This window comes from Apaloderma vittatum, unplaced genomic scaffold (assembly GCF_000703405.1).
Source record: "Apaloderma vittatum isolate BGI_N311 unplaced genomic scaffold, ASM70340v1 scaffold37406, whole genome shotgun sequence".
NCBI classification, from domain to species: domain Eukaryota; kingdom Metazoa; phylum Chordata; class Aves; order Trogoniformes; family Trogonidae; genus Apaloderma; species Apaloderma vittatum.
In genome coordinates this window covers 34-13301 of record NW_009722972.1, presented here as the reverse complement: position 1 = coordinate 13301, position 13268 = coordinate 34, and the positions used below count along the sequence as shown (strand labels likewise).

The 13268-nt window shown below is 38.0% G+C and overlaps 1 protein-coding gene across 1 annotated transcript in view; it reads right to left on the bottom strand.

The window, feature by feature from the left end:
- The window catches only part of CNOT7 (CCR4-NOT transcription complex, subunit 7), an 18961-nt gene extending 6220 nt beyond the window's left edge, over positions 1 to 12741 (bottom strand). Inside the window, exons 1-4 of the mRNA XM_009871945.1 lie at positions 12537 to 12741; positions 12048 to 12241; positions 9304 to 9465; positions 2902 to 3046 (exon numbers count right to left, since the gene is read on the bottom strand). Coding sequence (XP_009870247.1) covers positions 2902 to 3046; positions 9304 to 9465; positions 12048 to 12241; positions 12537 to 12653 — 618 coding nt within the window. The 5' untranslated portion in view covers positions 12654 to 12741. The remainder of the gene's footprint in view (positions 1 to 2901; positions 3047 to 9303; positions 9466 to 12047; positions 12242 to 12536) is intronic.
- Positions 12742 to 13268: the final 527 nt, after the last annotated feature.

The window sequence follows — 13268 nt, the reverse complement described above, 5'->3', positions numbered from 1 at the left end:
TACAGTTTACAGAAGTTTAAGTCTATAGAGTTAAGGCTTGAAGCTAGGCTGCTTGCTTTATGTGCTTGGATATAACATTTGAAAGGTGCAAACATGCTCAGTTCTTTTAAGTTACACTCAAAAACCATGTTGAGGGTTGGCAGGCAGGGGGAAAAAGTACATCACGGAATTAAGCATTTTCTCCACTGCTAACTCAATAATGAGCTGTTAAAGAGTTAGCAACTGAAGTTAGGCCCACACACCCTTTCAAGGCACCATTTTCCACTCCTAAATCCTCTACTTCAAGTTGCAAACAGCAGAACTTCATCATCAGGTTCTGCTAGCTGTAAGGCTATCTACTCTAGCTTCACATAGGGCTAGAACAAAAAAAAAACCAAAACACTCAAGAATCAAAATCAGTAACATTTACACAGCAGCTGCAAGCTCTGGTATATAGACTTAGTAATTCAAAATTTACAGTCACAGCAGCCCACAGAAGAATGCTTTGAAAATTGTGCTTTTTTGTGCTTTTAAATTACATATTTACAAATATCACATAACACTTCTGTGTAGAACTTCTTGGTCTGTAACTGCAATAATTACTGAATACAGTTTGTGTCTGACAATTAATAGGCTATTGAGATTCTCTTTCAGGAAAGACTTTGTACTCCAGGGAAGAACACCTTACTTTCGAAAGAGAACAAATTCTTCCTGAATAATCACACAATCATAGTCAACAACAAATCAAGTTCAAACTCTTGTTTCATGGCACCGGCAACAACATTCATTGTTCTGTACAAACCCCCACATTAAAAGCAAGTTTCCAAGAAGGTTTATAAATCTACGTTAGAGTTGTCACTACTACCAAAAGGTTTGAAATTGTCTATGTAGAAAGATTTTTAGAGAACAAGCAAAAGTTTAATCTATATATTAGCATCTCATTAACTCTCAACCTGCACATGAGTAAAGTAACATTCATGTCCATTTAAGAGTAACACACTGTGAATTCACAGACTACTTAATTCCACAACAAGAGCATCAATCAGCTTCCCAATCCTGAAGTATATTTCTTTTCTCTATACCAAAAGTTCTTTTTCATGTGTGTGGGGGGCAGCAGTAGGAAACCTACAGCAAGTCAGTGACTTTCACAGGAGAAGTAATTTAGACAAGTCAATAAAGGGCAACAATCGTTCAATTCACTGCAGTTTAATCGAGATTGGAAGTGACACATATGAGGAAACAGTGTATGCATTTTTAGTCACAACATCGAATGTTTAGCAATTTCTTTCAGACAGCTGCTTCTAGTACAGTACACGTCCACCATTATTTCATCATTGGTAATTCCAGAGGGGTAGGGTAGTGGCACATCCTTTCCCCTGCTGTCATTGCCAGCCTGCAGGTTAGGGATCAAGATTTACTGCAGGAAAGCTGACCTACATATTCAGCTCTGAAAAACATAAATAAATATCACCCTTGTTCAAAAAGTTTGCTGAAGTAAGGCCTGTGAAGGTTTTTCAAAAAACATCAGTGTCTCTAAACAACTTTGTCTAATGAAATGACAGGAAATAAAATCCCCTCCTCCCCAAACCTACTGGGAATGTCACCTCTGGAACAGTGATACAGAATATCATTCTGTCACCTTTCTTATGTCACCTAAGTTGGATTACACGTTCTGTTCTTGTAAGTGTGTCAGTACCACTAAGACACCAGAAGAGAAAACAAAGGGTAGATTTTGTTTGCAGTTCTCCTCTGACCCTCCTTTAAAACTCCTGAAGTTTAAGAATGTTTCCTTTTTAGTTCTGGCCTCTGTGTAGAAAAACTGCTTCTAAGATGTTCTCTAATATTCAGTCATTTGCCCAGATGATTATATCAATAACTTTAGATTAATACAGCTAGGTATACTCTTCTTACTAACTGGGAGGTCTCCATCTTCAACAGTAATTTGATTAACAAAAGGATTTACACAAGTAGGCTACAAAAAATGGATGTAGCATGTTAGTGTACCTCAGAAAGAAACAACACTGTAATCCCCACACAGGTCACCAGTTCAGCACACTGAAGTGGAAAGCCATCCCTCAGTTAGGATTTTGTTATACTATTAACATTCTCTTTTTCCTACAGGTTCTCATTACAAAAAGTCTAGAGAATCAAGTTCCTTCCCATACAGGCAACAAGTCATTAATTGCCTCAGATGAGCGATGCACTGCATTCCAGCAGCAGTCCAGCCTCTCACAGTTCTTCGGCAAGTAAAGCTGTTAACAATCCCTGTAGCATGTTTCCTTCACTTTCGGTCTTCCCTTTCACATACTCGGTTCCAGTTTCCATTCATTCTCCAGCCTAATAAAGTATCCCAATTTTATGCCTGGTAGAGCGAGCCAATTAGTAGCCCTGCTGGCCTGACATGAGGAATTTGTTTCTAGTACAGCTTTTTTTTTTTTCCTAGAAGTCACATGTTTTTCCTAAACATATGCTGTTATCGTTCCTTATGGGGCCATCTGAAACATCCTTCACTCCATTCCTCTTCCCAAGACACTCACACAGCATCACTGTTGCAGTTACCTTTGCCGGGACAGCTGCAATCCTTTAGTGGACCACACAGTGAGGAAATAAGAGTATATGAAACCCACCAATTCTTATGACTCAAGAAGCAAAGCATTAGTTCCAAACATGGGTTTAGCATCTGTCAGTAAAGACTGGGCACTGTAAGTACAGTACCAACATGCTATTTTTAACTGATAAGCAGTTATAAAAATGGATGTGTTCCTGCCTGCTTCTATCAATAGCCTTTAATAAGATGTATGTAAAGCTTGAGATCGACAATGCAAAACCAGAAAATAAAAACATAAAAAAATAAGTATTTTTAAGCAGAAGGTACTCTGTCTCCAAACTTGAAATCTGTTCTGAGCCACTAACATTACTTACCTTCAGATTTTTGCAACTCTTCATGAGATATTTTACATCATAGATGACAGGGAAAAACAATCGCAGTATCTCAAAGAAGTCCAGTTCTTCTTCGGGTAAATTAGAGTTTGTCAGGATTTTGATTAGATAGCCAAAGTCATATCCACTGCAAATTAATAATAAAACAATACAATTAAATAACTTAGAAGCATCCTTCTCACTTCCAGCATCAATACTTTATTACACATGAACAGGACATTTTGCTTATTTTCAATGCAATTAGATTCTGACAAAAGACTAAGCCTCAGTGTAAAAGTGGCCTCATAGCAGATTCCAGAGAAAATATTGCAATTTAGTCTGAATGATGCCATGTCAAGAAGCAAAAAGATCTACCTACAGGAATTTCTCTAAATCCTGAAATAAGGTACTGTTGCTGAAGCTTCATCTGTTAACAAAAACTTAAACTACATAAACTCCTACCTGGTGCCTCTCACACAGGCTGGAGTTTCTCACTATAAAATGAGAAAGACTGCTACAGTTTTTGAAATTAAAAAAATTCACGAGTTCTCAGAGCCAACACATGTTTATGCCTGTGAGGCAGGCTTCTCCCTCAGCAATGAAGAAAAACAGACTGTCTTTCAACTTGCCCAAATAAATAAATCAGCATACAGTTAGACAAAAAATTCAATAGCTTGTAAAATATTACTCTTTTTGGAGGCAAGGACAGAGTAAGTTGGAAAAACTTTGTGTATACACATAAGTCAGCAGGAGACATCGAGATAACGGAGTAGTACAGGTCTGGGAGAAGAAACTGAGGTATTAGAACATGTGCATGATAGAGAGAACAGCTTGAGGAGACATCCTTCTCAGTAGCTTCACTGAAGAAAGAGGACATAGGAATGAGGTGTGGCAGTAAAAGGGGACACCATATACTTTTACAAGCGGTTACAAGAGAAAACAGAAGGTTTAAAGCATAAGATAGATGGTCAGGTATTTAAACAGGATTGAACATCACAACAAAAAGCAGTGATGACTAGTTATCCTTCTCCCTAGGAAGGCAGAGATTACAAGGCAGATTACTCATGATCTGATCATAAATCTGATCCATTCTGATCCCTTGTACTTGCAGGACTGCTCATGCACATACGCACTGAACTAGAATTTTGCAACTTGGTAAATACTAACCGAGATCTTTAACTGTAGGATGAGCAATATAGAAGGCAGGTAAGAGCACTAGAGTACTGAGCCTCAGGATATTCAGCACCCACAAAGACTGGTGGCTTTTGATGTAGTCTCAAGGTTTTCGCTTGCACACTCAATCTGAAGAGGATTGCTTTTTGCACCTTTTGTAAATGATGGGGTTCCCTACATGACCTTTATCTTCTAGAGAGAGGGTAGAAAAGCTTGAACATACTGGGAATTAATGGATTGTTTGCTAGAAATCCATTAACACAAGATATACAAAAGGAATAGACTATTGCAGCTCTCCTCTGGGGGTTTCCAGTGCTCTAAACAGGAATTTCTTGTTGAATGATTCCTGCACTGCATCTGGTGCTTTGAAGCTGTGCTGGCAGCACTCCAATCTCCACAGCAGCAACCACTGGCCAGGGAGCAAACAACCCAAAGATAAGGATTTCAGCCAAGTCTTACAAAGTAAAAACCTGTAGTACACTTGGCAAAACGGTAGCTTGGAAGATTAATTTTATTAAATTACCTATGGCAGGGGAAGAAGTACTGGGGAAGTCTGTATCAGCATAAAGCCTTTTACAGAAAAAGCCACCTTAGCAAAAAAAGGCTGTTCAAAAAGATGGAAAAAAGACTGTTCCAGATTAAGGAGATTTATTCCTCTAGAGATTAGAGAGCTTTTGAACTCACTGAATTCCTGACATCGGTCATCCTTGTGGCTCAAATGTAAGAGCTGTATTAAAACTTCTAAAGTGAAGAAAACAGTATTCGTGCTTGTCTTCTCCAAAAGAAGAAATAAATGGTTTTGACTCCTCAAACTTAGTATATGACTAAATTACTAGAAAACAGATGCTCTCAAATGCTTCCAATTTCTATTAAGAAGAAAGTACTGTAAGAAAAAGATCAAGATTCATTTACTACTCATACTGAGGGGTAGCAGGCTATCCAAAACCTGCAATTTTGCTGAAGAATTACATTTTTATACAGATATATAAAATCTATTTTTTTCCCTTGAAGATTGTAGCAGATTCTTTCATTCTGGGATCTCATGGAGAAAAAGGAAACACAGTATCTGAACAGTGGATTTAACAGGCATGGTTATCCTTCCATTGCATGACAGCATTCATTATATGATACCCACTCTTGGATCCTAAGCATGGGTTATAGCTCAGCTAAATGATGTCTCACAGTTCCAGCTGCTTACATTTAGTCCCATTGTGCTCCGAACAATCATCCCAATCCACATGTTACTAATCACAATATAGTATCAAGGTACTGATATAATTTTTTTTAGTATACTTTTGGGGGGTAATATGCTCCAGTCATTCAAGCTTACATGGACATAAGAACTGCCACTCCAAGTCAAGACTAAGATATAGCTAGTTCAAAAACTTTTGATTGGCCACTGCTGAATGCTAGGAGAAGGGTAAGGAAGTCCACAGTGAGCAATTACGTAATTACCCGCTCATTAAACAAGTCGTCTTCTAATCCCCTAACAGGCAATTAGTGGTTGGTTTATAACCTGAAGCACATAGGCTTCCTCTCCTTAAAAAGCTTTCACCACTTCTAATATAACCACCTAGAGTTACTCAGTGCAGCTATCTACAGTCCCTAGAGCTACACAGCAACACAGGCACTCTTACAATTATTTTTTATTATTTTTTTTAGTGAACATGGACAGCTGTAGGCAACAAGACCACAGAAAAGATTAAACATGCCTGCATTTCTTTTCCTTACTATCCAGAAAGAATTCAGATAGCTAATTAGCAATGAATTCTACTCAAGCACCAACAGCCTCTGAAATAAAACAACCTGACAGAGCCAAGAAAGTTTTACTTCATTTTATAAACAGCTAACAGAAATGAGCCAGCAGATCACATTTTACTAAAATCCGTTAGACATAAATGATTACTGAAATAAGAGCTTGGAACATTCCAGCTACCGAAAAACATCTGGGTTAAGAGGCATGTTTGCACAGAGCCTCCAAAGGTAGACTGAGGCACAGCCTTGCACACAGGTGGACACTCAAAGCTTCAGCACATCAGTCAAACATCCACAAAAACTGTGTTTGAGCCGTTTTGTTTTATAACTTGTTAGACTGCCAAGCACTCACTCATAGCTCCAAGACTGCGACAAGAATCAGAAATGTTGCCCCTCCTCGCTCATCAACTCAAATACATTTTAACATGCACAAAAGACTTGATGGAGTCACGTGGTACACAAGAACCAGTGACAGTGCAAATGTTTCTTCGCTCATGCCTGACAGAACTGCAGGTCCATACAGATTTGCCAATAGGTCAGGATACCAAGGCAGCTATGGCAAATGCAGAAGTTAAGAAACCCAAACAAACAAAACAAACAAACAAAAACAACAACAAAAAAAATCCACAAAAGAAAACTATCTGAGAAGCTAAGGGATTATAAATAAACTACTAGAAGAGTTCAAGGAAATAAAAAACTGAGAAATGAAAGAAAACCAAAACATAACCTCACAGTCTGAGAAAGGAGTAATTCTCCTTTGCCCACTTCTTAAGAGACCCGTAACTTTTGAGGGTTAATATAATGAAAAAATATTTAAGGAAACAGAATCAATAGCAGAGTCAGCAACTACCAAGCACGGCTTTTTCACTAGTCAAAGAGCTACCGCATGGAGAGCCTATATGAAACAAGTTTTTGACTGAGCTGTCCCAGCATTTTAAGCTTCCACTGACAGAACATAATCACAACTGACCTGAGATATATTTAGAAACAGCTGTTTACTACTCTGTGACCCATGCTCACTTACAGCTTTGTTCAATTTTGGCTTCCTCAGAACTTAACCCACTACTCAGGGTTTTGTGCTCAATATCAACATGCTCTGTCAAGCACAAGCACCTTTTAACACTCCTCAACTTCAGGCAGAGTTGCAGATAGTCAGTGTTTGACAAACATTTGCTGCAATAGCTGTCTTAGGAGGATTTCTAAAGACAGGTTCAGTGAAGTCCACACAAAAACCTGTTTTAGCACAGATGAAACTGGACTTTACTAAAGCCATTTGACCAGCATATTAGTCAGGAATCACACACAATCAATATAATTAAGCTTTTAAAAGAATCATTAGTGTAAAAATGGCTCAGATATCCTTTTCCTAGAAAAGCTTACACCAGGCCCTTGAAGTTATTGGTATTAGAACCAAAAATATTGTACCCCTAGCTGCTTTTACATGGTGATGTCTGTTGATGTACCAGCTACAAACAAAACATGTCTTCTCCTTCCTTCCTCCTGAACCTTTCAAGTTATTTTATTGTAATCAAGTATAACTTACAAATACCATGAAGGAGCCCACAATAATGGATCTAAGAAACTGGAAGAAACTGAATTCACTAGTTCCGCATTTGTAGTTATTTTGACACCGTTCATGGCACCTTTGTTGCAGTATTTTTTCCCAAGGTGCTAGCAGCAAGACAGCAAAAATCAAGATTATTTTGGAGTCATGTTTTGAGTCAAGATAGCTGCAAGTGGAAGATGTAGGCAGATTCGGTGACAAGCACACTCATAGAGGATGCTCCTTTTCTTTTCTTTTTAAACTGTCTTTTTTGCCCCCTCTCCTTTTGGACAGTCAGTCTAACACTTTCTACAAAGCAAGGTAAAATGATAAATTCTGCAACAAGCATTTGTATGCACCTTTCTACTGTTATTTTGCCTTCTTTGCTGAAGCAATCCTTAGTTTTCAGATGGTTAATAACATAAGTACTTCCCTAATTCTATGTCACTTGCCTCCAAGATTTAATCTTAAGAGCAAAGAATTTTGCTTTTTTTTTCTAATTTCATTATCTACATATTACCACCCACCAACGTAGCACATGTGATAAACAAGAATAAGGCTATAAGGAAACTACCAGTCTGAGCTAAAAACATTTGCTCTTTGTTGACTTAGCAACCAGCATTTAAGATGTCAACCTGAGGGCATTACACAGCAATAAGCCTTTAAAGCCACTGCTGCTCGCAAAAAGTGCAAATTATCTCCGGCATGTAGTTGATTATACAATGTCCTGGTTTTGGCTGGGATAGTCAATTTTCTTCCTAGTAGTTGGTACAGCGATGAGTCTTGGATGTAGTGTGGGAATAAAGTTGATAGCACACTCCTGTTTTCAGTTGTTGCTGAACAACTTGTTTGCTCTGCCAGCGAGGAGGTGCACAAAAAACTGGGAGCCTGGCCAGGACAGCTGACCCAAACTAGCCAAAGGGATATTCCACAGCACAGAACGTTGTGCTTAGTAAAGAAACTGGAGGGAGTAGGCCAGGAGGGGCCAATGGCTGCTGAGGGACTGGCTGAGCATTGGTCAGTGGGTGGTGAACAACTGTGCTGTGCATCATTTGTCTTTCCTTGGGATATTTTTCTTCCCATTATCTTCCTTTTCATTGTAATTATTATTACTACTACTACATTTTATTTCAATTATTAAACTGCTCTTCTTTCAACCCACGAGTTGTATTTGTTTTCAATTCTCCTCTCCATCCAATCAGGGCAAGGGGAGGAGTGAGCAAGCGGCTATATGGTCCTTGGTTGCTGGCTGGAGTTAAACCATGACATTATTATTTGTTAAACCTTATTAACATCTGAAGATCATTGATAGCTAGATAGAATAATTGATTTAACATTTGCATTTCCATTTTTTACTTGGAAGACGAGTTCCTGTGATGGAATAAATAGTAAAATAGTCATTACGGCAGCTAGAATTAAGGCTTATCAAGGCTCTCCTTCCAAGAAGTGTAATTTTCAGCTGCCCAGATTACCAGGAGATTTAAAACAAAAAGTGCTTTATAAACTCTTCACTGATAATTCTGTGGTCTCTCCCACAAGACAAACAATATTTGCTCAAGAATTGCTTGGGAGTAGTTTGGTTTTATCATTGTTACGATTACTACTTGCATGTATGATACTAAAAGATCCAACGCCACCTGCTGGCTGAAGAGTTCATGTTTTTGGGGTTTACAGTTTTTCTGGTTATAGTGTAAATACCAAAAATATGCACCAGTATCACCCTGTATGCTCTATTCCTCTGCTACAGAATGGTGCTGCAGGTATTGCAGCAGAAATATTTTATGTCTCACCAACCAAGACACGTGCTGCATATCAGATGCAGACCAGCTACATACGCTATCAGCTGTCAGCTGAATGCCACTTCACAGAGGATCCAAGCTCTTGAATTCAATAATCACTACTGAAAACTCAAATGCTTAACAGGTATGATTTACCTATGAAAGGAAAGCCACTTGACTCCTTCACACAGTACAACTCCTGATGTCATGAGCAGTTCTGCAAAGTACTGTGTCTCAATTCCTTCTTCTTCATGCTTTTTAAACTGGATACCAGATGTCGTCAACAGCTCAATAGAGTCTTGGGCATACATATCTTCTCTAAAAATAGACAGAGAAAATATTTTCAAAAATCTACAGACCCCAGTGATTATAAACCTGGTAACATTTATTTTTTGCTATTCAATCCTCGGACTTCACTAGCATAGAGTACTTTCTTCCTCAACAATCAACTTCAACTTTAATAACTGTATTTTGGACATTTAATTTAATAGGATAGGGGAAAAAAATCCTTTATGCATTGTCTGATCACCTCTTATCCCTGCACCTATTCCCTTTCCCACTAACATTTTTGCAAAATCTTAAGGATTTTGTGATGAAGGGGATAGATTTTTTTTCCCTTGTTTAATTTGTGTCGTAAGAAAGACATAGAATAGTTAATTGAAAAGAAGGAACTTGGCTCTACTTAGAAGACAATATTTGTATTACTGTCCAGAACATACTACTCTACAAAGTCTCTTCAGTGTATAGTTTTTAATTTTAATAAAAGCCGCAACCAAAATACAAAAATAAATCCAGACAAGACAACCAATATCTCAGACTTGACTATTAGACTCAGTCATTGACTTATATTTCTTATTCCTAACAGCAAGTCTTCATTCATCAGAACAGAGATACACTCTAAAGATGTATTATATCTTTTTTCCTCCCTCCCACACAGCTGCACATTACTTTTCCCGCTTTAAGGCATCAGTCAACACCTGTCCATCTCCATAACAAACATGCCTATCAAAAGAAAAAAAAAAAGTTTTAATTCTAGTTTTTTGCTCTGCACCGATTAGGTGGCTAGTTTAGAGAAACATTAATGCTTTTTAAAAGCACACTATAACAAGACCTGGCTGGAACCACATACAAAAAAATTACCTTCTAGGAACAGCTGTTTTGCTTTAGGAACAGAACACTTGGCACAGGGCCACTTCCCAAAAGGAAGTTCAGAAACAATAAGTAACTTCTCCATCCATGTAAAAAGAGAAAACATTCATGTTTAATGCACCAGTTACCTAGCTTAATTTTTGTATAAAATCCTCCCAGTAAACAAGTTAGGTGATGACCTATATCTTGCCTTACTAAGCTGTCTTACCTATGCAGTGCCTGGCATAAACTGATGGAAAATTACTTTTGGTTTCCGTTGCTTGACATTTAAGCAGACCGTTGAAGCTCATGAACAAAATAAAACACAGCACAGACTTTTCTGCCCAGATCACAGTTTTAAAGTTAATAATTCATTCCTCTTCTTTCTCCCACACTTAGCACAATTAGTATATTCTTCTACTAAGGCAATGGATAACTTCCACCGAGCATTGGTGGCCAGGTCAAGTTTAGAGACACCAAAATATCAGATCTGCACTTCCTTTTCTTTCAAAAGGTGTTTGAAATAAAACTAAAAGGAGCATGTAATTCAGGAAACCAAACTGATCTGTGACAAGCCACAGCACTGCTTGTTTAGCAAAGCAGAAAGACAGAGAGAGACTGCAGCAGGTTTTTTTTAGTTTGCAAGAACCCTGAGTACTTTGAAAACAATACTTTTTATCTGCAGAACAAAAGGTCTGTTCTCTAAAGCTCCTCCGTAGGCTGCAGTTTCTACTCACACATATCTAGCTGTCTGGTGATCAGCATGTAATACAACTACCAAAAAACCCCAAGCCTTCAACACCTTTAGGTCTGAGAGGAGTTTGCACCAATACCCAACTTAGGCCATCTGAAAAACCTATCAGACTGACTACTTTTACTTCAGGAAAAGAAAAATCAAGACATTAACAGCCTTGATCAACTATCTGCTAAAGATATGAGAACTCTACAGAAGTGTTTCATCCCACTGGTAAAGTTAGGTTTATAGTTAAAGGCTTATCACTGATAAAAATTACACTGTGAAATAAGTTCACAATATTATTCCAAAAATAGTAAAAATAAGCTTGCCTTTTAACCAACAGTTTACATAGAATATTCCAGAACAAAAATCTCCACAGGAGTTATGCTGTACATTCAGTAATTTCTTTCAATGTATTATAGAAGACAGTTAAAATGCAGTAGCTTAATAGAATAAGTTGTTTTGAGAACACAAAAAACCTGCTGCAGTATTAAAAAGTTTAGTTTTTCACCTAAAATATCATCTAGAACTTGTTGTGAGTCTTTCACCAATAATGATGTTATTTTAAAGAGGACAGAGCACACTTTCATAAGAACTTGCTGATAAAATTTGTCAAACTTCTTCTTTAGTCACTTTGATAACTTATTTTTTTCCTTCACATGCTCGAATTTTTCATTTAAAAATTTAAAAAGAAATAACATGTGACTTCTATAACAAGTAGTAAGAGTTTACATTAAGTTAGAAGCAGTGTGAAATGCTAAATATGAAAATGCAGAGCTAACTCATGTGGAAAGTATAACTGTCTCTTCTTAAAACTTTTGCTGCGATTCATTTTTCAAACTACCAATGGTGAGGCAGACTGCAGTGAAATGAGAGGAAAAAAAAGCACATTTTTTTCTGATAAAAAGTTTTCCTCACAACGTATCTACAGTATTCCAATCATAGAGATAAAGCGTTGCTATAGCTTTCACAATCTGCAATGCATTTTCATTAAGTCAGAAACATACATTCAAGAGCACAGACATTTAACACTTACGTTAAATTAAACTTAAAATTAAATTGCCAAGTTGAAGTTCCTGGTGGGTATTCTCCTTGTTCATTCATAAATGTCAGTCCTAGCTGAATTATTTTTAGCAAGTCTACATTGCAGCGTAATAACTGGTACTGATAGTCTGCATTGCTTCTGAATTCTCCAATAGGCCTTGCAACTACTCCTGGAAATTCTGTATCCTGCAAGAACACAATTAAAACTTCAACAAAAGGCACCCATCAAAAATTTACGTTGCTCATTTTTAATAAAACATGTTTTAAGCGCCTAGCAGTTTCATAGCTGAAGAGTACTCTCCGTACATTTGGCTTTTAAAAAATAGATTAAGATCCTAATGTTTGTACACCATTAATTCAACATAAGGAGTCCATTACTCTTTCAATGAAAAAGGATGAAGTTTATAGCCTAATTTACTATCAAATGAACTCATCACGTTTTTTGCAGTAATTTGCTAGATAAGCATCAACTGCCACTTACCATAGCTACATAGTTATACTTCCGTATAACTTGACGAATTTTCTTCATCTCTTCATCCAAGTTACAAGCCCAAACTTCACAGATTCTTTGGCTATGGTCTACGGTAGCTGCTGGCATAGTGGGGGGCTTTAGAGACCATACATCAAAAGTTACACTTGACTGAGGATCGGTTTCATAAAGAGAACTTCAATTATTTTTTTAACCTAAGACACAAAGAAAGCAAAGTATCAAAGTGTAAGTTTTTATTCATATTTTATCTGGAAAATTTTTTTTTTAAAAAAAGAGTAAAGACTAGGATCAAGATTTATTTGTTTCATTGAAGAAGCACAACACAGGCATCAAAACCATGTGAATTTCAGCTACGTGAGTTCAGATCGCTACCCAAAACTACCACCCTACGATTTTGTCAGGAACTTTATTTCTTGCACAACGCCGGGCAAACCGGCAAGGTGCACTGCAGTTCGACAGGTAAAAAAGATACCTGAACCGACAAGTGCTATTCTCCCACGGGTGAGAGGAGCACATTCCCGTGGATCCCACGGCTGCGCGCAGTCCGAATCGAAGCGGCAAAGCGTCTCTCGGCGTTACGCCGGGACACGGCGGACGACCGACAGCCGTCCAGGCAGGCAGCCTCCCGGGCCAGGAGAGGCTCTTCCAGCTCGTACGGGCCGCGATAAACCAGAGAGCGGCTCGGGGTAACCGAAGCGCGGTCGGAAAGGCTTAACTCACGGA